This window comes from Pimephales promelas, chromosome 5, assembly GCF_988280905.1.
Source record: "Pimephales promelas chromosome 5, fPimPro1.hap1.1, whole genome shotgun sequence".
Taxonomy (NCBI): domain Eukaryota; kingdom Metazoa; phylum Chordata; class Actinopteri; order Cypriniformes; family Leuciscidae; genus Pimephales; species Pimephales promelas.
This window is the reverse complement of record NC_142773.1, coordinates 37,536,520-37,560,497: the sequence shown is the minus strand read 5'-3', so window position 1 is coordinate 37,560,497 and position 23,978 is coordinate 37,536,520. Positions and strand designations below refer to the sequence as shown.

General features: G+C 36.3%; 2 protein-coding genes across 5 annotated transcripts; one reads left to right on the top strand and one right to left on the bottom strand.

Moving 5' to 3' along the window:
* Positions 1 to 4,990: 4,990 nt before the first annotated feature.
* Positions 4,991 to 12,038, top strand: bcl6ab (BCL6A transcription repressor b). Of its 4 annotated transcripts, none has more exons than XM_039676728.2 (9): positions 4,991 to 5,090; positions 6,492 to 6,661; positions 6,748 to 6,969; positions 7,714 to 8,355; positions 8,447 to 8,538; positions 9,914 to 10,075; positions 10,167 to 10,297; positions 10,383 to 10,520; positions 11,585 to 12,038. In XM_039676728.2, the coding sequence occupies exons 2-9, from the start codon at positions 6,501 to 6,503 to the stop codon at positions 11,726 to 11,728; spliced, it is 1,692 nt and encodes a 563-aa protein (XP_039532662.2). In that variant the 5' UTR covers positions 4,991 to 5,090; positions 6,492 to 6,500; the 3' UTR covers positions 11,729 to 12,038. The 4 variants fall into 4 exon arrangements, with proteins under 4 accessions (XP_039532662.2, XP_088987567.1, XP_039532660.2 ...); XM_089131441.1 differs by lacking the exon at positions 4,991 to 5,090 and adding an exon at positions 5,126 to 6,393 and having other exon boundaries at positions 6,748 to 6,954; XM_039676726.2 differs by lacking the exon at positions 4,991 to 5,090 and adding an exon at positions 5,129 to 6,393.
* A 3,303-nt stretch (positions 12,039 to 15,341) lies between these two features.
* On the bottom strand, positions 15,342 to 23,084 carry cmpk1 (cytidine/uridine monophosphate kinase 1). Its single transcript, XM_039676729.2, has 6 exons — positions 22,822 to 23,084; positions 21,370 to 21,516; positions 20,440 to 20,592; positions 20,154 to 20,230; positions 17,642 to 17,738; positions 15,342 to 15,529 (listed from the first exon to the last, which is right to left on the bottom strand). The coding sequence occupies exons 1-6, from the start codon at positions 22,963 to 22,965 to the stop codon at positions 15,488 to 15,490; spliced, it is 660 nt and encodes a 219-aa protein (XP_039532663.2). The 5' UTR covers positions 22,966 to 23,084; the 3' UTR covers positions 15,342 to 15,487.
* Between the last annotated feature and the right edge of the window lie 894 nt (positions 23,085 to 23,978).

The window sequence follows — 23,978 nt, the reverse complement described above, 5'->3', positions numbered from 1 at the left end:
CTAGGTTACTGATCATGCCCTAGTTTGTTTCCATGGTTTCTAATTAACTACACACCTGTTCTGTTTCAGTTAATTAGCTTCCTCTGTGTATTTAATCCCTGAGTCCTTTGTCTTATATTGAAATTATGTTGCTTGTGCATTAGTGTTTGTTTCTCCTGAGTTCATTAAATGTATCTTTATCACGCATTCTGATCTTTTTGGATTGTTTATACACGCTAACAAATGCACTGTAAAAATATATTTTCATGATTTGTAATCACAACATTTTTTCTTTTGTCAAATCAACTTAAATTATTTATGTGGTTCAGATAACATAAGTTTTGAGTTTCTGATGATTAAATCAATCTCCTTCATTGTATCAACTCAATTTTTCCATTTCAGTGAACTTAAAATTTTAAGGCAACCAGGTTAATTCATTTTTTAAGTTAAACCAACAATATTTTTTGACATGTTTTCTGTGTTTCAAACTGCGCTAAGATATACATGTACATTATGCTGCCTAAAGGTGTGGTCATATTTACTGTTGTTCAATGAATTTGTGGTAGAATACCAGTCATTTCAATAGGAATCCACGCAATCAGGAATTTCCTGTCAGAGCAAACGATTTTCCCACACACATTTGACAACAGATTCAATTTGGTCTCATGGATTTGCTTCGTTGACCAATAGAAAGCTGCTTGTTTGAAAGTACGAGCTGAAATTTATTAAATTGACTTGATTGGCTTAAAATAAAAATAAAAAAATATATTAGGCTATTATTATTATTTTTTAAGTTGCTGCCTTAAACATCCAGGTTGATTGTAGGCTTCTTAATTTAAGTCATTTCAACTGATTCTTGTAGAACTTAATTCTTGTAGAAATTGCTTAACTTATTTTGATGAGATGAGGCAATGTAAAATCAAATGTTATTTTGATCATATATTTTTTTACAGTGTGAAGTAGGAAGGGACTATGGTTTACATTACAGCCTTAGATATGTTTGCTCATTAAAGAGGGACATTTAATTGGACAAACATTTGGACACGTCCATGTGTGCAAAATGACTCATTAGTAATTTTCTTCTGTTTTTTACAGAAAAACTGTAAAATTTTAAATATGTTTTTGCGGAAAGATAATATTTTCACTAATTCCCACACCATCAGTAAAAGGGTTCAAAAGCTGTCACTGGGGTAGTACCTTTTTTTATACACATTTATACCTTATTAACCACTAAAAGGTGCATATTGAATGTATAATGAAAGTGTACCGCCCCAGTGACAGCTTTTGTAAAAAAATAAAAAATAAAAAAAAAAGTAGTAAACTAGTATGTAAATGGCTGCTAAAGCTAATAAACATTGACTAAAAGCCACACAGGTCAAACGGTAATATGACATGACCAACAACTCTGATATGTACAGCACAGAAAAATAAACCACTGTAAAATGTAAAGAAATTATTATTATTAAGAATTAAGAATTATTATTATTATTATTATGTGTTTGTAAATGAATGAGGAACTTTATACCTCTATAACTGCAACCTTGCCGATCACCGTGAAACCTTAAAAACCAACGCAGAGAGTGAACTCATTACCACAATCATTGAGTCATGTATGACCTGTAAATGAATGCTTTTCTTGGAACAGCCTCTCAACTTTCTGAACTGTGCCTTTGATGTGTGACAGTGATGAGTAAAAAGGATACAGCATTTTTGCCATTGCCAGGTATATTGATTTGTGTGACAGATTTGTGTATGTAATATGTATGTAAAACTATGTTACAAGAAGAAAAGTACCTCGATTTATCATTCAAACTAGCATTATAAAGCAGTATAGTCTAATTAAAGTCACTAACAAAAAAGTATATTACCCCGGGGTTGGCATGACTGGTCAGTAAACCTATAATAAGTGTATTATGTGTGCATGTTTCTAAAGGAAAGGATGAACTTCACTATCAATGACCAACAGCACGTGCAGAAAGCCGTATGAATGTAAAGCGAGCATGTTTCTCAAGAAAGTCATCCAAATTTATATGAAAGATCTGTGACGGTGTTCGTTACAGGGCACTTTCCTCTTCTAAAGAAAGAGGAAGCGGGTATTTGGATGTGTGAGAGGTGGGGGCAGTTTCACAATGAGCTTTAAGAGATATGACATGCTGCCAACCTTTCACATGAAGAACTTCACAAATAATTTCCCATACAGAGGCAATACAGAACAAGATGTGCCATAAAACTCAACATTGTAACAAGATGTGCCATAAAAACTCAACATTGTAATGATTCTCTCATGCTAGGCTTTCAGCACTGCTGTAACTCTTCAACATGTTCAGAGATGCTCTACCACAGACCTCGGTTGTCACGAGTGGTTATTTGCAACACATTCTCATCCCAAGGCGTCATATAATGACGCTTTTGCCAATGCGTATAGACATCCAAAGCACATGGCACCCTTTAGCGTCAATATAGCACGCTTCGGTTATGGGTAGTTTTAGGTCTGGGGTAGGGTTAGGGTTAGACCACTAGGAGGCGCCTTCTGCCCCATATATATCTGCGTCTCATATTGACGCTAAAGGGTGCCATGTGCATTGGATGTATACGCAAAAGAGTCGTATATGACGCCTTGGGATGAACGCAACGGGCTGTTATTTGAGTTTCTGTTGTCTTTCTATCAGCTAAACCTGGCCATTCTCCTCTGACCAAGGCATCAACAAGGCATTTTCTCCCACAGAACTGCCGCTCATTGGATATTTTCTCTTTTTCTGTCCATTCTCTGTAAACTCTAGAGATGGTTGTTTGTGAAAATCCTAGTATCAGCAGTTTCTGAAATAGCCCATCTTGGCACCCTGTCACATTCAGTCACTGAAAACACCTTTCTTCCCCATTCTGATGCTCAGTTTGATATTCAGCGGATCATCCTGACCGTGTCTACATGCTTAAATGTATTAAGTTGGTCCAATGCGATTGGCTGATTAGATATTTGGATTTTCAAGCCGTGAACAGGTGTATCATAAAATGGCTAGTATGATTATGTACACTGTTGGGTGTAATGCGTAACTTAAGCACTGTGCTTAAGTACTTAATTAGTTACTTTATTGTAATACTTGATGTAATTGCATTAATTACTGAATAGACTAGAATAATTCTATATAAAACCATTTTATTTTAACATCAAAACAAGTGCATTTAACATAAAAATGTAACAGCTATTGAGAAAAAATTCTCCCTTTAAATACTTTGGTCAGTTCAAGAATAATTTATACAATTTTATATAATTTATTTGAAAAAGTTTTACATCTATCCTTATTGTAGAGAGTATTCGTATGGTAATCTAATTACACTGGTGATGATGTCATTTTTAGCTAGTATTCATTTCTTTTTAGATTAAATTACCCAACACTGATTTTTGAGCTAATTTATAGTCTTAATTGGCATAATGTAAATTATTTAAAATCTTAAATCTTTATTTTTAAATCCATTTAAGTATTTTACATATTATATTGAGTTTGTTGAAATATTATTTTGTAAATAATTGTTAAAACGGTCTAATTTCAAATTAAGTATAAGATAATTATTTTAAGCTATAAAAAGTCAAATTACACAATTTCGCACAAATAAAGTAAGCTAAATACATGTCAAATCATGCGAGAAACAACAAAAAATAACAAATTATTATAATTATTATTATTATATCAAAAATTATTATAAATGTCTTTTTTGGGGGGCCTTTGGACTTCTTATCACATAAGAAAATTAATAATCAACTATTATTTCTGGATTTTTATTATTATTATTATTTATTTTATTTATTTTTTTGCTCTTGTAGTCCCTGAATGTCCTGGAGAGAGTTTACAACCTAATCTGTGTGTGCGTGTGTGTGTGTTTCCAGTACCTCTTTGGGACTGATGTATAAATAGTGTTGAGATCTGTGTGCTCTGCGTTATGGTCCTGAATAGCTGCTTTGTTGAGTGTTAAGTTACACTGCTAAACAGTCATGAGCTTGTGTGTGTGTGTGTGTGTGTGTGTGTGTGTGTGTGTGTGTGTGTGTGTGTGTGTGTGTAAGAGAGAGAGAGAGAGAGAGAGAGAGAGAGAGAGAGAGAGAGAGAGAGAGAGAGAGAGAGTGATAGTATTTGCCTCAATTGCCATCTTAAATCTGCTGTAATCAATCTGTGAACTCCCAGATCTTGTGATGTTACTTTAGAGAGCATGAAAATAGTAATGTTAAAGGGGAAGTTCACCCAAAAATGAAATTCAGAAATTTAGAAATAACACCTGCTTAAAGTATCAAAGAGCACGGTTTGCCATAATATTACACAATTGTCTGTAAATTGAAGTGCATTTTTATATTATTACCTGAAAATGAATGCAGAGAACGTTTATTTGGGATAATTATCGAGGTTCATCTGTCAGTTTTAGTAATTTATCTAGCTAACATTTAGATAATGCAAAGGGTCAAAGACAAGTTTGAGGTTTGTGAAATATGCAAATGAGCAAATTTATATATATATATATATATATATATATATATATATATTCATTTAATACACCTATACAGTAAACATAAATATGTAAACAAGGCTATAAACGTAAAAATGTCAAATAAAACTGTAAATGTAAATCTAGAATTGATGAAAAACAAATAGCTAATGTCAACAATGTTGCCTTTTTACACATCTGAACCATTCATTTATTAGCTGTGTTAATTCAACATGACATAATAATACATACATTAATGGAGGGGTCATATCGCGAGGAATCTTTACAGCAGTGAAAGGGTGGCAAGAGTGACGTAGATCATGACCGCGTCCCCGGAGCAATCCACTACATACAGGCAAGCGGATTGTAATTACCCCAACAACGTTAATAACTAACCTATTAAAAGCAATGAAACGAAGTACGCATGTTAGCTTTAAAGCAGTCAGAATGATTTATAAGATATTTCTGGTAAGCAGTTGTTCAGCACCACGGAAGCGTAAAGCCCGAGAGGTCTGACCCCCCCTCTTGTGTGTCAGTGGTTCAGTCCACTGGTAAAATTCCGAGAATTACGAGCTGCGTCTTCTCAGAAGAGTTCTTCCAAGAACTGTCTTCGCCGGACTCTTCCAAGAAAAACACACCAGGTGACTCTTTTCTATCTAGCAAAAGGTCTAGACTAAACAACAGACGCGTCTAGAGAAGGGAACTGTTTCTACAGTTAATTGTATATTGTTTTAAACCAGACTACTTTCTTGTATTTAGACGTGTCGTGTTAATTACGCAACTCCACTTTTGTCGGCCTAATTGCGTGTAAACTAATCTTATTCGTCTCATATGTCAGTTTCAATCTGTTACATTACATTCAGTGATGTTCTGTAGATTTAGAAAGCTCACTCGGGATTCGGGAGTGTATAGGTTTACGCAACTTTATATGTGTGGGAAACTAAGTTTATTGCTTAGAGTAGACAGTCATTGTGGTCATAAAACAGCAGACGCGTATAGATCATACATGTTAAATGATGTCATAATCACTGTATTATTAGAGCTATTTTTTACAGATTTTCTATGAATTTGTCATTCGGCCACGCGCATGTGATTATATGCTGGTGAAGTGTCAAAATGATCCATTTAATGGAAAATGTAATAAATGATCAATGGTTAATTGTCAGCACGCGAACATAATAATTCGATGATCTGTTACGATTGCGTCAGCTTTCAAGCACATTAATGAGATTGTTTACTGTATGTGTACTGTAATCTCTATTTCACTGAACATTCATTTATTAAACCGAAACGCCTGGTGTTTACTCCAAACACCTGTAACCAGTGCATAACTCATTTGGCTTTTATTTGTATACCGTCATAACATTAAATAACCACGAGGGGTAATTAATACCAATATGCACCTTCGCTGTTCAACAAGTGTCAGTGACGGGAACAACTTCATGCTTACGTCATGGTGTCTTAAATCATACAGCCTATGCTCACTATATAGTGATGTTTGTCGTAATGCTAAATTTCGGAAAATGCTTAGTTATGGAGATACAGTGATATAAAAGCATAAACAATGCTGTTTAAGATTGTTTGCCCCCGTGATGCCCAATCTTGCTGTCTAGGTAGCTCACTAGGATTTGTCGCGCGTTTAGCTAATATGAAAGTCTGAATAGAGTAGTTTCGGGAGAGTTCAAATATGTGTCCTATTTTTCATTAAAATCAAAGCAAACGATGACTACAGGGACACAATCACGAAATGTTATACATTTCACAGAGTATATTTAATACCAAATATTTTTAGGTTCACTGTGAAAGTTGGGTCATACCTTTTTGCAGTTTGCAACTGTAACTCTGTGGACATCTAGTGTTCATCTGACAAAACTGGCTCGTCTTCAGTTTTGACGTGAACATTCATATATAACATTACCTCTGACAGCAAATGTAAAAATCATGGTGTGTGGTTTTAGTTATTATTTATTTATTTATTTTAGATAGAGATATATTCTTTTTTTTGCAAATGTTTCACTATATTTTGAACTATTTCTGTGCAGGTGAACAAAATGTCAAGTGCAGCAGACGGCTGCGTTAAATTCACTCGCCATGCCGGTGACGTGCTGTTCAACTTCAACCGGCTCCGCAGCAGAAACATCCTGACTGATGTCACCATTGTGGTCGGTGGGCAGCAATTCCAGGCCCATAAGACAGTTCTGATGGCATGCAGGTCAGTGCAATGATTTGAAATGGCAAATATATGGCATACACACTGCACAGTAAGTGACATCTCTATTCCGTCTTATCTTTTCCCAGCGGCCTCTTCTACTCCATGTTTGCAGACACTCATAAGAGCAACTTGAGCTTCATAAGTTTAGATCCAAAGGTGGACCCCGATGGCTTCGCCATACTGCTGGAGTTCATGTATACGTCTTGCCTTACTCTTAAAGATAACTTAATTATTGCCACCCTCAACACAGCCACATACCTACAGATGGACCATGTGATGGACACATGCCAGAGGTATATAGACTCCAGGTGAGTGCTAAAAAACGTCACAAAAACATTCAAGCACAGACTAGACAAGATACTCCATTCAAAGGCATGTGATTCGTAACTGCACCAATGGCATAATGCTCATTTAATGATGAATTTGTTTTTAATTATATATCGAAATTCAAATTCTAGCTAGATAGATAGATAGAAATTGGACTTGTTGAAAATGGTATAAAAGTTTTGCAAACCAATATGATAGGGATGCACCGATATTAACATTTTGGCCGATACCGATAACCGATAATTCTTTATACTTGAAAGCCGATAACCGATATATTGGCCGATAAATCTAAATCCAAATTTTTATTTCATTTTTGAGAGTCTGATTACAAAAACAAATGTCTCACCATTAAAATCCATATCCCAAGCACATCATATAGTTTACATGGACTATATGACAGACTTGTGCTGCACTAAACTGTAATTTTATTTTTTGTCCAATCATATTTCAAGCAATTCCAAACCATAATGTTGAACAGTGCATCTGAAGCGTCTCAGCTGAAGGAAATAATACATTAATTATCAGCTTTAATATATCGGCCTAATTCTCTTATCAGGCCGGCCCGATAACACTAAAAATTAACATATATCGGCCGATGCCGATATGTCGTGCATCACTACAATATGAATATGAAACCAACACAAATACGAAGATCACAGAATTTGACACGTTTTAAACAATCTTGGACTGACTCACTGACTCAACTTCTACTGTTTTTCTCAAAGGGGCTTGTGTGTGAAGCAGACCAGAGCAGAGATGCTGGTTAATCACGGCTGTTTAACTCCCTACATCCTCCAAGATGCCCTGAACAGCCAATCCAGTGTGAACCTCGGCACTTACGGACCTCCCAACCTGCACTACGCAGTCAGCACTTCCACAGAGAGCCCAACTCACTTCTACAGACATCTACCTCTCCCGCTGGAGACCTCCAACACCCCGAACCCCCTCTGGCAGATCCCCAAGACCGGCGTAATAGCCCGTCAACAGCACTCCTCCAGGACCGTGACTAATGCTGGGGAAGAGAAGACCCGTCCATCTGTGCTCTTTCGTTCAGCTCGAGCTGAAGCCGAGGGAGACCGGAAGGCTCCGATTCTGCACTCAGAGGTGGAGAACAGCAGCGGTCCCGGGAGCCCTCTCAGATCAGACTGCCAACCCAACTCCCCTGCAGAGTCCAGCAGCTGCAGTCGAGGGGCGGCGTCTCCTCCCAGCTCCATCACTCACCCAAAGGCCCACAACTGGAAGAAGTACAAGTTCATCGTGCTGAACTCCACCGATGGAGCGACTGACGGCGGCTCACCGACTCCGTCCCACGTAGTTGCAGAATCCACCAACAAGAACTTTGAGGAGCAACTCATCACGGATAGAAGGTCAGTCGGTGTGGCGAAAGTCTTGGATGCCAGTGCAGGCATTAGCATCTGACGCAGTGTTTTGTTAACGTGGTGTCACGTGTGTTTTCAGATCTACAGATGATTGCATCAAAAAAGAGGAGCGTGGCTCTTCACTTCCCAACTCTTTGACCGAGGAGAGCAGCTTGACACCCACAGGACCAGGTGAATGCACTCTACATTTTGAAATGTTTCTGGGTATAAACAGCATTTATACATGGGTTGAAATTTGGGTAAAATACATTAATATTTTGGAAGCATGTGTCAGTCAGAATTTTTGATAAGAATATAATAATTATTATGATTTTTTTTAGGTTATCATGTCAGAGCCATTTTTGGAGGGAGATGATAACTATAATAATGATAATCATTTATTATCATTTAGGAATAGTACACTGTATGCATAATGTAATATATTACCTAAATATTATTAATAACTATTTATAAATCTTTGGGCACACAGTCTGTTTCTGAGTTTTATATATGTAATATTACAATATTTTAGTAGTTAAGGATAATATTTATTATAGTGCAGTCAAATCAATTAATCACATCTAATGTAAAAGCTTTTGTTTAATTAATATATGTGTGTGTGTGTGTATATATATATATATATATAAATATACATTATGTATGTTTGTGTATATGTATATTTATTCATGCACACACACACACACACACACACACACACACATATATATATATATATATATATATATATATATATTAGGGCTGTCAAATGATTAATCACATCCAAAATAAAAGTTTGTGTTTTCATAATATATGTGGGTGCACTGTGTATAATTATTTTGTATATATATAAATACACACATATGCATGTATATTTAAGAAAAAAATATTATTTATATATAAAATATTAATATTTATATATAATATAAATGATATATAAATCTATATACATGAAAATATTTATTAAATATATACAAGCATGTGTGTGTATTTGTATATATAAAATAATTATACACAGTGCACCCACATATATTATGTAAACACAAACTTTTATTTTGGATGCAATTTGACAGCCCTAATATTCATATATATATAAACAAATGCTTTTGTTAGATGCGATGTGACAGCACTAATTTATTAATATTTATGTATTTGATATATTAGTGGTGTATATGCAAGGTCTATTTAAATATTACAATAGTTAAAAATAATAGGCATTCATATTTAGGAATTACATTTTATGTTTGTTATATCTATTTGTGATTTTAATACCTATTTTACCTATTAAAATGTTTAAATGTTTTATATAATATAATCATATTTAGCAGCATTCAGTATGCATGAATGTGAAAGATACAGCAGTACTGCCATCACTACAGCCAACAACTACGCCTGCTATTCTTAAATGTTGTGGATAAAAGTCTTTTGGCATCTTATTGACGCCAATATCAGTAGTATCATAACAGATGTAGAGTAGATACATAGTCTGTACAAACAGATCTGATTTCATCACTAAAAACCTGAAATGTGTGCAGTGTGGACAAACGTCTAATTGTTTTGCTTGTCTTAGCAGAGAGGGACAAACTCTATTGTAGCGAGTGCGAGTCCAAGAGCGAATCTGATGCAGAGAAGCCACAGCGGCTGCAGGAAGGAAAACCATACAAGTGTGACCGCTGCCAAGCCATGTTCCGCTATAAAGCAAACCTAGCTAGCCACAAGTCCGTCCACACAGGTAAACAACAAACAAAGACTATTCTTCAGCGACGCTCTCTAAAACCCATGTGTTGCCGTTTTAACATTCTCTAAATGGTTTCTTATTACAGGAGAGAAACCGTACCGCTGCAACGTATGTGGAGCTCAGTTCAACAGACCTGCCAATCTGAAGACACACTCCCGGATCCACTCAGGGGAAAAACCATACAAATGTGAAACCTGCGGCTCTCGCTTTGTCCAGGTAAAAACAAACTCCCAGACCATTTCTGTAGAGAAACCTTCGTGTCAATCCGAGGCGCTTTATCTTCTTCTTTCTGCTTTCCCAGGTGGCTCATCTGAGGGCTCACGTACTGATCCACACTGGAGAGAAACCGTACCCGTGTGACATCTGCGGCACACGCTTCCGCCACCTGCAGACGCTGAAGAGCCACTTACGGATACACACGGGCGAGAAGCCTTATCATGTGAGCACTTTCTCATCATCAACATACACTTCAAACGTAGATAAACAGTGCAGAGTAGCTGCTAACTGAATATTAGCCGTTATAGTATTATAGTATAGTAAGTTTGAAACTGTTTGTAGATGTTGCAATGTCTAATATTTTTGACATGAAGGAAGGGAAGGTTCCTGTGCATCTGACCTCAGGTGTTAGTCAACGCTGTCAAAATAAAAGTCTGACACTTAGCAGCCAAACAACACAAACTATTGACCATTTTTGCCACATTGGAAAAAAAAAATCATGCTTTGGTAATAAAGAAAATCTGACTTCAAAAGTCATAATTATGACTAAGTATGAAGTCTTAGTAGTGTTATTTAATACATAGTTCATCTTAGCATACTATTATTATATTTAGTCGATATGACAAAATTTAGTCGAATATTATATTCTGTCTTAATCATGACTTTTGACTTCATATATAGTACGTCAATCTTAGTATAGTTAGATGAATCCGATAATTTCAACTTTTGTTAGTTATAATTAACTTATGATTACATTATTTAGTATGTCATAATTATAAAATTCTCTGAGTCAGAATTTCGATTTTTCATCTAAATATGTCTTAGTATTTCAAAATTTCAACTTTTTATCAATTATAATGGTAACACTTTACAATTAGGTTTCATTAGTTAACTACTTTAGTTAACATTAACTACTTCTACGGCATTCATTCATCTTAGTTCATGTTAATTTAAACGTTTACTTATACATTATTCAAATGAGAAGTTTGTTAACATTAGTTAATGGAATTAATATGAACTTTTTTTAAACTAACATTAACAGTTTAATAAATATACTGTAATAAATGTATTGTTCTTTGTTAGTTACTACAATTTTAATACTAATTTTAACAAATGAGTTCTTATTGTAAAAAAAAAAACATGGGCTTTCTAAAGTTAATGGCTGATTGGCCGAGGCGATATATATATCGGTTGACCACTAGTTTCTTCACGTCCTCGTTGAATGTTAACTTAAAACCGAAGAAGCATTTAAAGTCCTAATGAAATGGTCCTGGCTTTTGATTTCAGTGTGAGAACTGTGACCTGCACTTCCGTCACAAGAGTCAGCTGCGTCTGCATCTGCGGCAGAAGCACGGTGCCGTCACAAACACCAAGATCCAGCACCACAGAAGCAGAACAGACCCGCCCATCGGCTCCCTCGTGACCTCTTGAAAAAACCTCAAACTGTTCAGAGACTCCACAAAAACCTTTTCAAGTAAAGCCACTGGTACTGCCACAAGAAAAGCTATCATAAAATACAGACGCTGATACTGCATGGATCTTTGTGATGCCAATATCCAATATAAGTTACATATTTCTGGAATATGAAGGACTTGTGCCGCAGCATGTTCTGGTTCAGGATTTCAGCCGGGTCTCATGATGGTTTAAGATTTTAATTATGTAAATACTGAATCCCAAGCATTGTACTTAAGTTCTTGTCAATACACACTGCAAATTCTTTGTGTAAGAACATAATTTTATCTCTATTTATTTTTTTAAGAATGCTAATTCACTCCCTCTCCTGGCAAACTATGCACTGTATACAAAATATATGGGGGGAAGATCGGTACAAAAAAAATGTTTTATCAATGTGGTACATTTAAAGAAGCTTTGTTTGTCGAATTATATTGTATTTACATGTGTTTGTACAGTTGTTTTGGTACTAGAGGGCAAAATGTCCTTGCAAATAAATATTTGATACCAAACAAAAAATTACAAAGTGGTTTCACTTGTGATATCAAGTTAACGGAAGTTTCTTAATAGACAAACATAAGACAAGCTCATAAAAAAACACATATTGATCAACTTCGAAAAGAAAACTTTTAGAAATATTACAACTTAAAATAACCGTTTTCTATCTTAATACATTTTTACAATATAATTTATTGCTGTGATGGGAATTTTCAGCATCATGATTCCAGTCATCAGTGTCTTGATCCTTCAAGATTCATTCTAAGATGAATTTCTTTCAAAAACATACTTCAGACTTTTTAACGGTAGTATGTTAATAATAAAATGATTACAAAGTTATAAATTACAAATGTTTTGTGACATTGTAGAAATAATAACTTATTTAGTTAACAGAAATTAGCGAAATTAAAAGAAATAGTTTAACGTTAGAGGTACACTAACGTCCCTCTAACAGTAAAATAACAAAACTGTATTTTGCGGGAGAACATTAATTTAGTTGTACTTCGCCTCAGCGTGACTGTGCGGATGAAAATGACCCATCACAGTATATCTGCTTTATCATGAACCCTGTTAAAGAGCTACATATGCCAATTTATATGTTCAATAAAATACCTTACTCACCTGTTGAAGTGCATTCAAGTGCTATCTCCGTGTTTTTACAACATTTCAAATCCCTCAGGTCTCGCCATCTCCGAAAAGCCAAGCCATTTACAATTGTTTTATATCAAGCTCTGCTGCATTATCTTTTTGCCAGCAATTTCGCGTTTTATTTTTAACGCGGGATTCCCAGAGGTTGGAGATTTATCGCTAGCTGCTCCATGTGCCAAACTTTCTCACTCATTGTGACAACTATGGAAGGTCAAGAGAGCCAAAAACACTTGAATTTCAACGCGTATTTCACGCGTTAAAGGAGTAGTTCACTTTTGAAAAAACTTTTGCTGATAATTTATGCTGATAATCAGATGTCCGTGTCATTCTTTCTTCAGTCGAAAAGAAATTAAGGTTTTTGATGAAAACATTCCAGCATTTTTCTCCATTTAATTCACTTCAGTGAGAACCAAACGGTTCAAGGTCCAAAAGTCACTCTCAGTACAAACTGTAAACTGTTCAAAGAGTCATTTAATTCATTCAACGAACGAAACGAACGAATTGACTCGGAAAAAGATTCGTTCATTTTGATGAACGAGTTCGAACAGGAGTCACGAAAGTCCATCAGAGAACAGAGCAAGGCGACTATTTGAGCTTATAAAACTTAAACTTTTTTTTTTTTTTTAAATGAGTGATCGTTTAGCTTGATAAGACCCTAATTTATTGTCTGGAATCGTTTACAGCCCTTTGAACAGTTTGCAGTTTGTAATGAAACTGTCTTTTGGACATTGAACCGTTTGGTTCCCACTGAAGCATTATATGGAGAAAAATGCTGGAATGTTTTCATCAAAAACCTTAATACCTTTTCAACTGAAGAAAGAAAGACATGGACATCTTGGATGACATGAGGGTGAGTAAATTATCAGCAAAAGTTTTTTGAAAAGTGAACTACTCCTTTAAAAACGGGTCAGTGTCATTGGGTGCTGAAGACTTGGGTCTATTTTTATTTATTTAGTCTTGTTTTGTATAACCTAAAGAAATAATACATTTAAATAGCAGTTTTATGAAAATTGATACAAATAAAATGTATTTTTGTAAATAAACACATTAATGGACATTTTAGCTTTAACATCAAAGCATTAATATTTGTGTGGGTAAATCAGTTCCAGTAGATGCAGGTTTAAGATACAGACTTTGGAAAACAACATGAGCTTTTGTTGTGCTTACATTTACAGCTATCACAAGCAGGTGGTGCTTATTCAAACCTTTTTGTTCTGAAACTGGGCACGCACTCATATCAGACAAACAGTAGGTATAGCAGTAATATTATGACTTAAAGCATTTAAATATGGTATTTAAGGATATTAGACTTTCAGGATTAGAATGAGAGCTTGTGTTCAGATGAGCAAAACCATTCCCGACAGCGCTAATACAAATAACCACTTATAAACGCCTTACCATAGTTATTAAGGGTAAAACAAAAACACATTTTGAAAGAATTATTGATGATGTGCTCATTTGAATTCTGTTCATTTTTAACTAAAAAAGTTACTGTAAGAAGCAGTCATTACAAAATACACAAATAACAGTTCTTGAAAAGAATTGTGCTTTTGAATTCTGGTTATTTCTTTTTTTACATTTTCAATTTATTTCATGTGAACAAAAGAAATTGATGATGCATAGCCTATTGCCTGCCACATGAAACTAGCATTTACCTCAGGTAGGCTTTTGTCCTGTAGTGCAGACCTTTAAAATATCGAGGTAAGAATCTTACAAAATTCAAATGAAGCATTCGACTGGAAGAGTCAGAAAACATTTTCTTCAGCGGGTTCTGTCATCCTTGATAAATCATATACTATTTTATATTATTTACGGACACAGATTGAACCGTCACATCAATATGGCAAATTCAGTTTTTTTTTCACAAACGACCCCAAAGGCGCTGAAACAACCAAATAAAAACATGAGCCCCCATTCCCAACATCTTAAAATCTACTGCCTGAGCAAAGATGGCACGTGTTTGGAATACAGCAGCCATTATGATAAAAGAAAATGTACAGCTAAAACTGAATTCTCAATTCTTGGGTAGCCAGCAATAGGTCCTCAGAACCTGCTGTGGATTACTATGCAAAACAATGAGAAACGTGTCACCATTTATAACAAAAACAGGTCTGGAAATCTACTAAAATCCTCTTACTTCCTGTTGGTCATTTATAATCGCACATTTGTTTGGAGAATGAAATGGTTAAGTGCAGAAGCATTTTCCAACCTATTCTTGGCTTATATCTAAATGTGTTTTATACACTGAATGGTAGACATTTCTAAGCATCTCACACATATAATCTTCAAGTTAAGAGCAGATGCGTGCATGTTTTGTTCCTATAGTAGCGCCCTGAGCGTTATTGCTCAAGCTTAACTGAAATATTGTTCCTCTTCAATGCAATATTGAGCAAGTAAACAAGTGTTTTTCTTTCAGACTAACAAACATGGATATAAGCACACTCTCTCACGTCTAAAAAAAGCAAACAAACCCTATTTTACTGTAGAATGAGTAAAAACGTATATATCGAATATGGAGAAGGCATAGCACTGCCGACATCAATAAACAGACACCTTAATTTGAAAGAATTTGGATTTTTGCTATGAACATGTTTAGCCTTCTTTATCCAGAACGTTCTTCACATCTGCAAACACCTGAAAGAAGAGTTAAAAGGAAGCAAAATGAAACCCAAAAAGGTGGAAGGATGTGTATTATTTCCACATTTATCTCTATAGCACTATGGCACAGTGAAAACAAGTGTTATTTAGGGGCCAAGCGCCAAATTGTAATTATTGACTTTTTTATTATACCGTCATGGTTTTTCAAATAGTCCCTTTCATGCACTGTGTAATATAGCTTTTTGTGAATGTAAAAGGTTTGTAAAGTATTAAAAATCAAAGCGGAAGACAAATAAAGTTAAGAACCGATTCTGAACTGCTGAAACGAGTCGTCGGCAATTCCAGACTCATTTCCTGTTCCCTACGTAACAATGTAACAAATTTGCATAATGATAACCTATGGTCTTCATTGGCTGCCCGCAAAGAGCGTCTACTTTGAGGTCTGGTAGAGTTTGGGTTGTGTCGTCATGTTGAGAAGACGCTGGTTTCAGGCAATACGAAACCACTTTGCATTTACGTCAAAAGGACTCGATTTGGAATTGATACGGAAAAACTGATTCCATCGTTACTCTTCGAATCACCAGTGCTGAGGAAGCGTCTGGAGCCATTCAGAGATGGTAATAGGTGTTTTGTTTTCCGAAAGCACTGTAGGCGGAAGACCAATCACAACAGACTTTTCTCATAATATACATTGCACATCAGGTTTTTCAATCATTCTCAAATCAATGACTTTCTAAATCGCTCCTTTCTGCGAGTCTACTCTGCTCTGATTGGCCAGATGACCCAGTCTGTGATTGGTCTACTGCTTAAAGCACACGTTGGACACAACACTCATTAGTAATGACCAGATTTCAGTAAGAGAGTAATAATTTCAGTATTTCCGTAAGACAGGTATTTCCGAGGGGCGCTCCTGTAAAAAATAAAGTGGGTGAAACTTCCGGTGACGCGGCGGAAGTAGCATTCCAATGGTATTTTGTTTGTTAGTTAGCGAAGAGGCTAGCAGTTTTTCGGAGAATTATTTTACTATTTAAAGACGCAAATCTTTATGAGAGATGTCGTTACGGAGCTCAGGGACAACATGTGCTGTTCGCGGTTGTATGTATAACCGGACTAAACTAATTTAGTGGCTTAACGGGATTGTTTTGAACATAAGCTGAAAACAAAATCAGAGTGATCCTGCAGAGCCCGTCTCTGTTCCTGCCAACGACTGTAGTTTCCATCACCTCCCAAAAGACGACGAATCTTCCTGTGTACATTTGTTTAAATTCTTAATATTCTATAAACTCTATCAGCATGTGATTGGCTGTTCGCTTACTGATGTTAAACCTAAACTCAGGATCAAAGCCTGTGTTGACAGAATACCAAATGTGCCAGTTAATGTAAGTTATTCAAGCAGCACATTCATTTATAATTTTGAATAAACTCCGACCAAAGCACAATGACTAAGTGTGTATTTTTTATTTTAAATGTTTGCCAGCTCGCACAACTGTCTGTCACCATGCCTTGATGAGTATTGATTATTAATAATGTTATTATAATACTCCCAATCAACTACTGCGGAGGGTAAAGGTACTGTTATTTCACCCTTTTGAATTTCGTTGAGATTGTGTTCCCACATCGTTATCTAGCTTGGATCGCTATAACTTGAATGACTGTCAACTGTTGAATGAACGAGTGTCAAGCATGTCAAGTTGCGCTTTGTTTACTTCCAACCGGAAGTCGCGCCCACTTTTGACGCAAGGCCTCACGGGGCGTAGGAAACTTGTGGATACAATATAAAAACACAAAACTACTTATTTTAAAACACCCGCCAGAAAATATTTACATCAATAATGCTTACAGATTGTTTGCGGGCGGACAATGTATAACATAAGCGAGCATTATGCAAATGTCTTATCTATTGACGTAGAAGTGTCACGCAGTGAGATTCGAATTAAAAACGACTCGTTAAGGCGGTTCATTTACTTTCACAAAGAGCTATATCACACACTGCATGAAGGGAATTTTTGAAAAAATCATAATAGAGGGCACTTTAATAAAAAATAACTTGCATTTGGTTTACCTTTATCGCAAAACTCCCCCTAAACAAATAAAATTAAAAAAAAACGAAGAGAAGGCTCAAAGAAAAGAGAAAAAGATCAGTCATACCTCATCCACTGACCGGGAGGCATCAATCGTGCGCACCTTCCCTTGCTTCTCGTACTGCTCTATAATGGGCCGTGTGGACTGGAGGTACGTCTGGATCCTGACAATTGTACGATAATTTTTAGGAAAAGTTCAAGCAAATGAAAAGCGTAACCCAAAGTCGCTGTAAACAGGGAAACACTAGTCCTTCCATTCCCATATAATGCCAACTATGGTGAGAGACACATTTTACAAACACAATGCTGAATATAGCTGCAAGCAGCCATTACCGGGGCCAAGCGCAAGAAGCGGCAACAGATGCCATCATGGGTGGGAGTGGCAGACCAACTGCAGCAAGGAGCAATTAAAGACATTTTAAGAGAATTTTGGTAAAAATGGCAGAAAAATCATATGCATTAACTAAAAGTATGATTTAAAGGATTATCACTTTCGACCAGTAGCTGGCGCAGTTACGAAATTAATTTGGTGTGGTCAGAGTGAGGTGACAATGACATACAAAGTTTTGTGTCATTATGTCGAGGCATTGCAGACATAAAGCCTGAATAGTCCCTTTGGCCTGCTGCAGTATAAGGAAACGGTTTCGTCTATCGACGCAAAATCCATAACTTCTATTCAGCACGGTCTGGGGATGATACGATTTGAATTTTGTTGAAAATCGGACAAACGGCCTAAGAGACCAGTGACATTACAATAGGCATATTAATTCAAAAGTTATTAGCCTTTATGGAAATTTAATATAACTTTTGACCAACAGGTGGCGCTAAAGGCAGGCATACACTGTGCGATTTTCATCCGATTTTGAGCCGAATTCTGACTCGTGCGACTCTTTTTTGTGTCGGACCGATTTTAAGCTTTGTCGTGCGTCGTTTGTCGTGCAATGTACCGGGAGAAACGAGAGGCGATTAACCTCTCACGATCGACAATCGGATGGTCGGATGAATTTCTGGCATGTCAGAAATTTTGGTCGCTCCTCGTGACTATCGCACAGTAGAAGCAAAGCAACGAACCGATTGCCCTAAACTCAGTGTTTTTCCCCTCACTGCACCTGCGCGAAAACAGAGGTTTAACCATTTCATCTGCAGCAAAAATTATTCAATTTTATTTTTGCTGCAGATGAAATGGTTAAACCTCTGTTTTTAAAAACGAAAAGAGGGAGATCGTTAAGTTCTGTAGTTCAAACTAGCTACAAATTACTGTTGCTTACCTCCAGTTCGTGTTGCAAAATGGATAATATTACCCGTCTTCCAAGCCACCTGCGAGGTAACACCTCTTTTATTAATTTGTTAAACAATGTTTTTGAAATAAAGCTGTTTTTAATTTTCATTGATGATTAATTATGGCAATGTTTGGACATATTATAGACTGCTAATAGTTGTTTTATATGCCTATAATTCATTGTAATCGACCTAAATGTTTTAGACAATTTTTAATGAGGATTATACATATTTTATTATCCTCACAGCACGTTGGTTATGTGCTGTGAAAATATTGCGTGGCAAATTAATTATAGTAGCGGATCAATTTAATAATAAAATTAGCCTATAGGCCTATCCTAATAATGATAATACAATAATAACTGAATGCATAAATTGAAAATACTAAATCATCTTGATACTGATAGCAGATGCTTGTTTTGACAATATCTCTGGATACATACACGTAAATAGGCGCAAATCAGGGGGTTATCGCAGATATTACGTATAGTATGAGCAGTGAAGTCGCAGCTCGACGATCGGACCGTACAGTGTGAGCACATAAATCCTGAACTTTGGCTATGCATCGCATGCGATTTACTCGTTGAGTGTGAGTAGGTACCTTGCTGAAACCGCACAGACATCGCACAGTGTATGCCCGCCTTAACTCGAAATCTTTTGATTACCTTCAGGGGATGGTGTTGGTGGCAAATTCATAGTTTCATAATGTTACAGCAATGAATTTGTTAAGTATACCATTATACATCACAAAACTGTGTTGAAGTCAATGGGAATTTCGCATTTTGTTTCATTATAGCACCACCAAGAGGCAAAAATCCCACAATTTTTTCCATGTGTCCTCAGACTGAGCCGAAGCATGTGTGTGCCAAATTTGGTGAAAATATATCAATTTAATTCGGAGTTATAGACGTTTATATGTAAAAAAAAAATGACTGACACGTGACTTTGATTGAATTTTACTACCCATTACCTACTATCAACTATCAATTACCTACCACTAATGATATTAGTACGATATGAAACGATACAATATGAAAAATGGTTATTTTTGCCTCCTAATGGTCGAAAGTGATAAACCATCAAATCATTTTATAAGTTACTGTATATCATTTTTAAGCCATTTTGCCTAAATGTATCTTTAATTGCTCCTTGCTGCAGTTGGTCAGAAACTCCCAGCCATGTTGGCATGTCTTGTCGTGGTCTTCTTTTGAGCTTGGCCCCGTAATGGCTGCTTGCAGCTATATTTTGTCAATACAGTATATTTGATATTTATTAGTGTTATTATTATAGAGAGGAAGTACCTCTTCTCTAGACTTTCTCTGTTATCATCAGACCGTCCGCTGCTCTTCCCCCGCTCTAAACATCTATCAATGCACACCTGAAATACACAACCAGCTGAAATGATATTCCATGCTTAGATGACATTCATAAGAAAAAAATCAATAAAGTTACATTTTATTTTAGATGAGATTTTCCATAACCATGCCAAAGTTCATTCAAAATGTTCATTTCGTTCATTTTAAATCAACTGTAATGGTCGAACAACGAATAAATCAGAAACACCCTGAAACATATGTTACTCCTCACCTCATTACCGCAGTCAAAGAAAAGAACAAACTTGACATCTGCCTTCCCGTCCATGACATGGGTCCACCCCTGTAGGTTGTCTTGGTTACGTGGAAAACCGTCAATAAGAAAGCGAAACTTCTTCTCATCAGCTTTCATAGTCTGTTCCATTGCCTGCCAAATTCAGATATTTATTCACTTTTTCTGTGTCCTTGTTACATGTACTTCCTGTAATAAAAAAAGTAAATAATTCTTAATCACATGCACCTAAGCCTAAACCAAACCCGGAAGCGCTCTATTTTACAGTCCTTTTCAGCATGTACACACTAAGTACTTATTAAAGCAATTACAATAACTGGGTTATTATAACTAGGTACTAACCCTGAACCAGCCCCTAAACCTTTACTTTATATTACCAGTACTTTCTTGGGTAAGTAAACTGTAAGTACACATACTGTAAAATAAAGTACAACCCCAAACCCTATAGCTAACACTAATCCTATAGTAAGCACGTTATTGATTAATATTCCTCAGCACTTTAATGTATAGTTTACACTGTAACAAGGACACCTTAAAATAAAGTGTAACCAAAAACTGAAAAAAAGACAAATATCTGAAATCTAAGATAGTCTAATCTGCAACTCAACTCACAAAAGGCGAGTCAGAATTAGAACTTTGTTATAAAGATGTAATGGTATCGTCAGAGTTAAGATTTATGCCTCTTATGAGACAAGCGTGTTCATTTATACCTATAATGAACCGCTCTTTGAACTCCCCTCCACTGATAACGAAACTGCACACATTTGTTATCAAGTTCACTCTCAGTTATATTTCTAACTGCTTGAAAATGTCAACTGCTAATGTTCCAGCAAGCAACCCTTCTACAGTCATCCGGACTGGACTGCATACTAGGCTTGTAAGACAGGACAGACAAGTGTAACAAGTCACCACCTTTTTCAGCAAGTTGATGGTGATTTCAACGGGGACGATCTTGCCCTCTTTGATGTAGCTGTCAATGAGCTGACCGAACTCTGAGCCCGTGCGGCTGCGCTCCTCTCTCAGGAGGTCTCCGGCAGACAGGTGAGTGTAGCTGTAGTTCTGAGCGCAGCGGGTTACACAAAAACATCACACGTTAGGAACTTCAATGCAGAACATTGTGGTTAATGCACACCCTAGAAGATTATAAGCTTTTTTATCATGGATAATGACAGCTTGTCATTTATATGAATGGAGAGAGAAAACGTGGGCTTGGTAAGTGAACAGACAGGCTTTGTAGCAAAAGCAGTCCTGATATTCCAAAAAAACCTCAATCATGTGACACAACGTGTGTCCAAATGTTTGGCTGCTGTATGTGTAGACATCGTAAGCGTACAAAAGACTCATTTAAGAACCTGGTTTAGATGCCATATGGCTCACAGAGAGGGTTTTTAATAGCAATAGATATCTTTAAAAAAATATTTATGGGTTAGATTTTTTTATGGTGCAGTTTTAGAGTAAAAAAATGTGTTAAAAAATATGCATTTCATAAAAAAAAATCAAAACAATACACATAAAATTAGATAACTTAAAAAAAATTACATTTCTTAAACTTTTTTCACTTCAGCAATAATCTTTGAAAAGAGATAAAAGCATTTAAGATTTACAAGTTGAAGTTGGAAATTAAATTTTCAGGGCTATGCTCAAAAAGTGAATAAATGAATTATGACTACGCCATGAATATAATTTAGTAGGCTACCATAAAATCCCCTAAATCAATACAAAATATTAAATAAAAAAAATTGTCTAACTAAAATATGGTACATTTATTTCCTATTTATATATATATTGAACATAACCGTGCATGGACTTATCATACATCAACTACACTAGACATATATGAAACTGTTTTCAAAGTGTAACTGGTTAAATTATCCAAGTAGTAAAATCAAAAAGGTTGCCAGAGGAGGCTAAAACAAAAGCACAAAACTTTTTTTTTTTATCTTGCTAGACGTGTGTTTATATATTTTACATTAACATATTTTTTTTAATAGGCACAAACACTGGAAAAAACTGCTATGATTGGTTTGTCACACTTTGAACTTTAATGAAGGTCAAGTACACAGAGAGAAAGAATTATCGTTCCATCAAAGCAATTCTGCTATCATGTCAGATGGACTCAAGTAGGACTGTAAATGGGACCAAATAGCATGAAAATCAGCATTTTCCTAATGAAATGTCATGCGGAAATGAACAATCCATGTAACGTAAGGTGCAGCAAACCTGAACACATCAACACACTACAAGCCCCATAAAGCCTGGTTGCCTAATTTAATCCTTGAATTAATTCCTTGCCTTATATCGTGGCCTTGAATAATTATTCTCAGCTAATATATGATAATAGCCGTAATGCGTTATCTATCTTACCTCCACAATTCTCGCGCATTGTGTCCCTTTCCCCGCGCCAGGCCCGCCCAAAACAAACACAACCTGCGGCTTCATCATCACACTAATCCTGTGCACAACGCTTGGAAGCTTCCCCGATAGCCTGTGCAGCAAGCCCACAATCATAAACCGTCCTGATAAGCGATAGTTGCACTCAATGAATGACCATCGACCCCTGGGAGTCGGGTACAGAGCTGGTTGAATGACCGGTTGATGCGTGTCAAGGAAGTGCGCCGGGCAGATTCCACTTCCGCCGTACACGTGTCCGACCAATCAGAGAGCAGACGTGTCGCATACGTCACTTTAGCGACGCCCATTGCTCTGATAGCTCTCCAGAACGCGCACCCCTCCTTCGACCGGGGTTCGCGCACCACCAGCATCAGCATCCGGGTTGCCACGTCTGCTTGTCGTAGCATGAACGGCACCGTGTTTGTTTTTATTCTTTTACATTTGCTTATGTAAATATACTAACAATTCCGTGGGTTTGGCCTTTTTTTCCAGAATATATTTCCGTACTTTAGGTTTGCTGATGGTTTATCCTCAATAGTGAACTACACTTGGTCATTCAATGTTTTCGACTTTCCTAGAAACTGCAGAATGTAATGTTATTAAATAGGCCTATACTTTTTTTTAATGGCACACACGTATAGTAGCCTACTCTGGCAACTTTTTATTTGACTTTTTACATCGTTTAACCAGTTAAACTTGATTGTTGGCTATATAACAAAAAGAAGAAAAAAAAACTTTAGTATTGTTTAGCCTGTGTTAAAGGCCCACTGAAGTGCCTTTTGATGAAAACGCACAGCATTATTTAATGTGTTGATGTAATTTCCACTGAAACAGGAAGGGGCTGATCAAACAGCTCTTCCCCTTTTTAAAAATGTACCAATTGTGTTTCTCACAGCTCAGCAAAGATGCAGTTGCATCTTAATCTGTTTCTCCTACTCCTCCATATCGCTTTAAAATGTAGCATCCTCCTCTGTAGAATTCAAATGGGTCCAATACGTTTTCAGGTCTGTGGTGACTCGTGTCTCTGGACCGGAGCAGACTGTGTGCGGCCTGCAACGGTTTCTGACACTAATGTGAGACTTCATTCGCCCCAATCCCAATGTATACCTGAATCGTTCCCTATCCCCTAT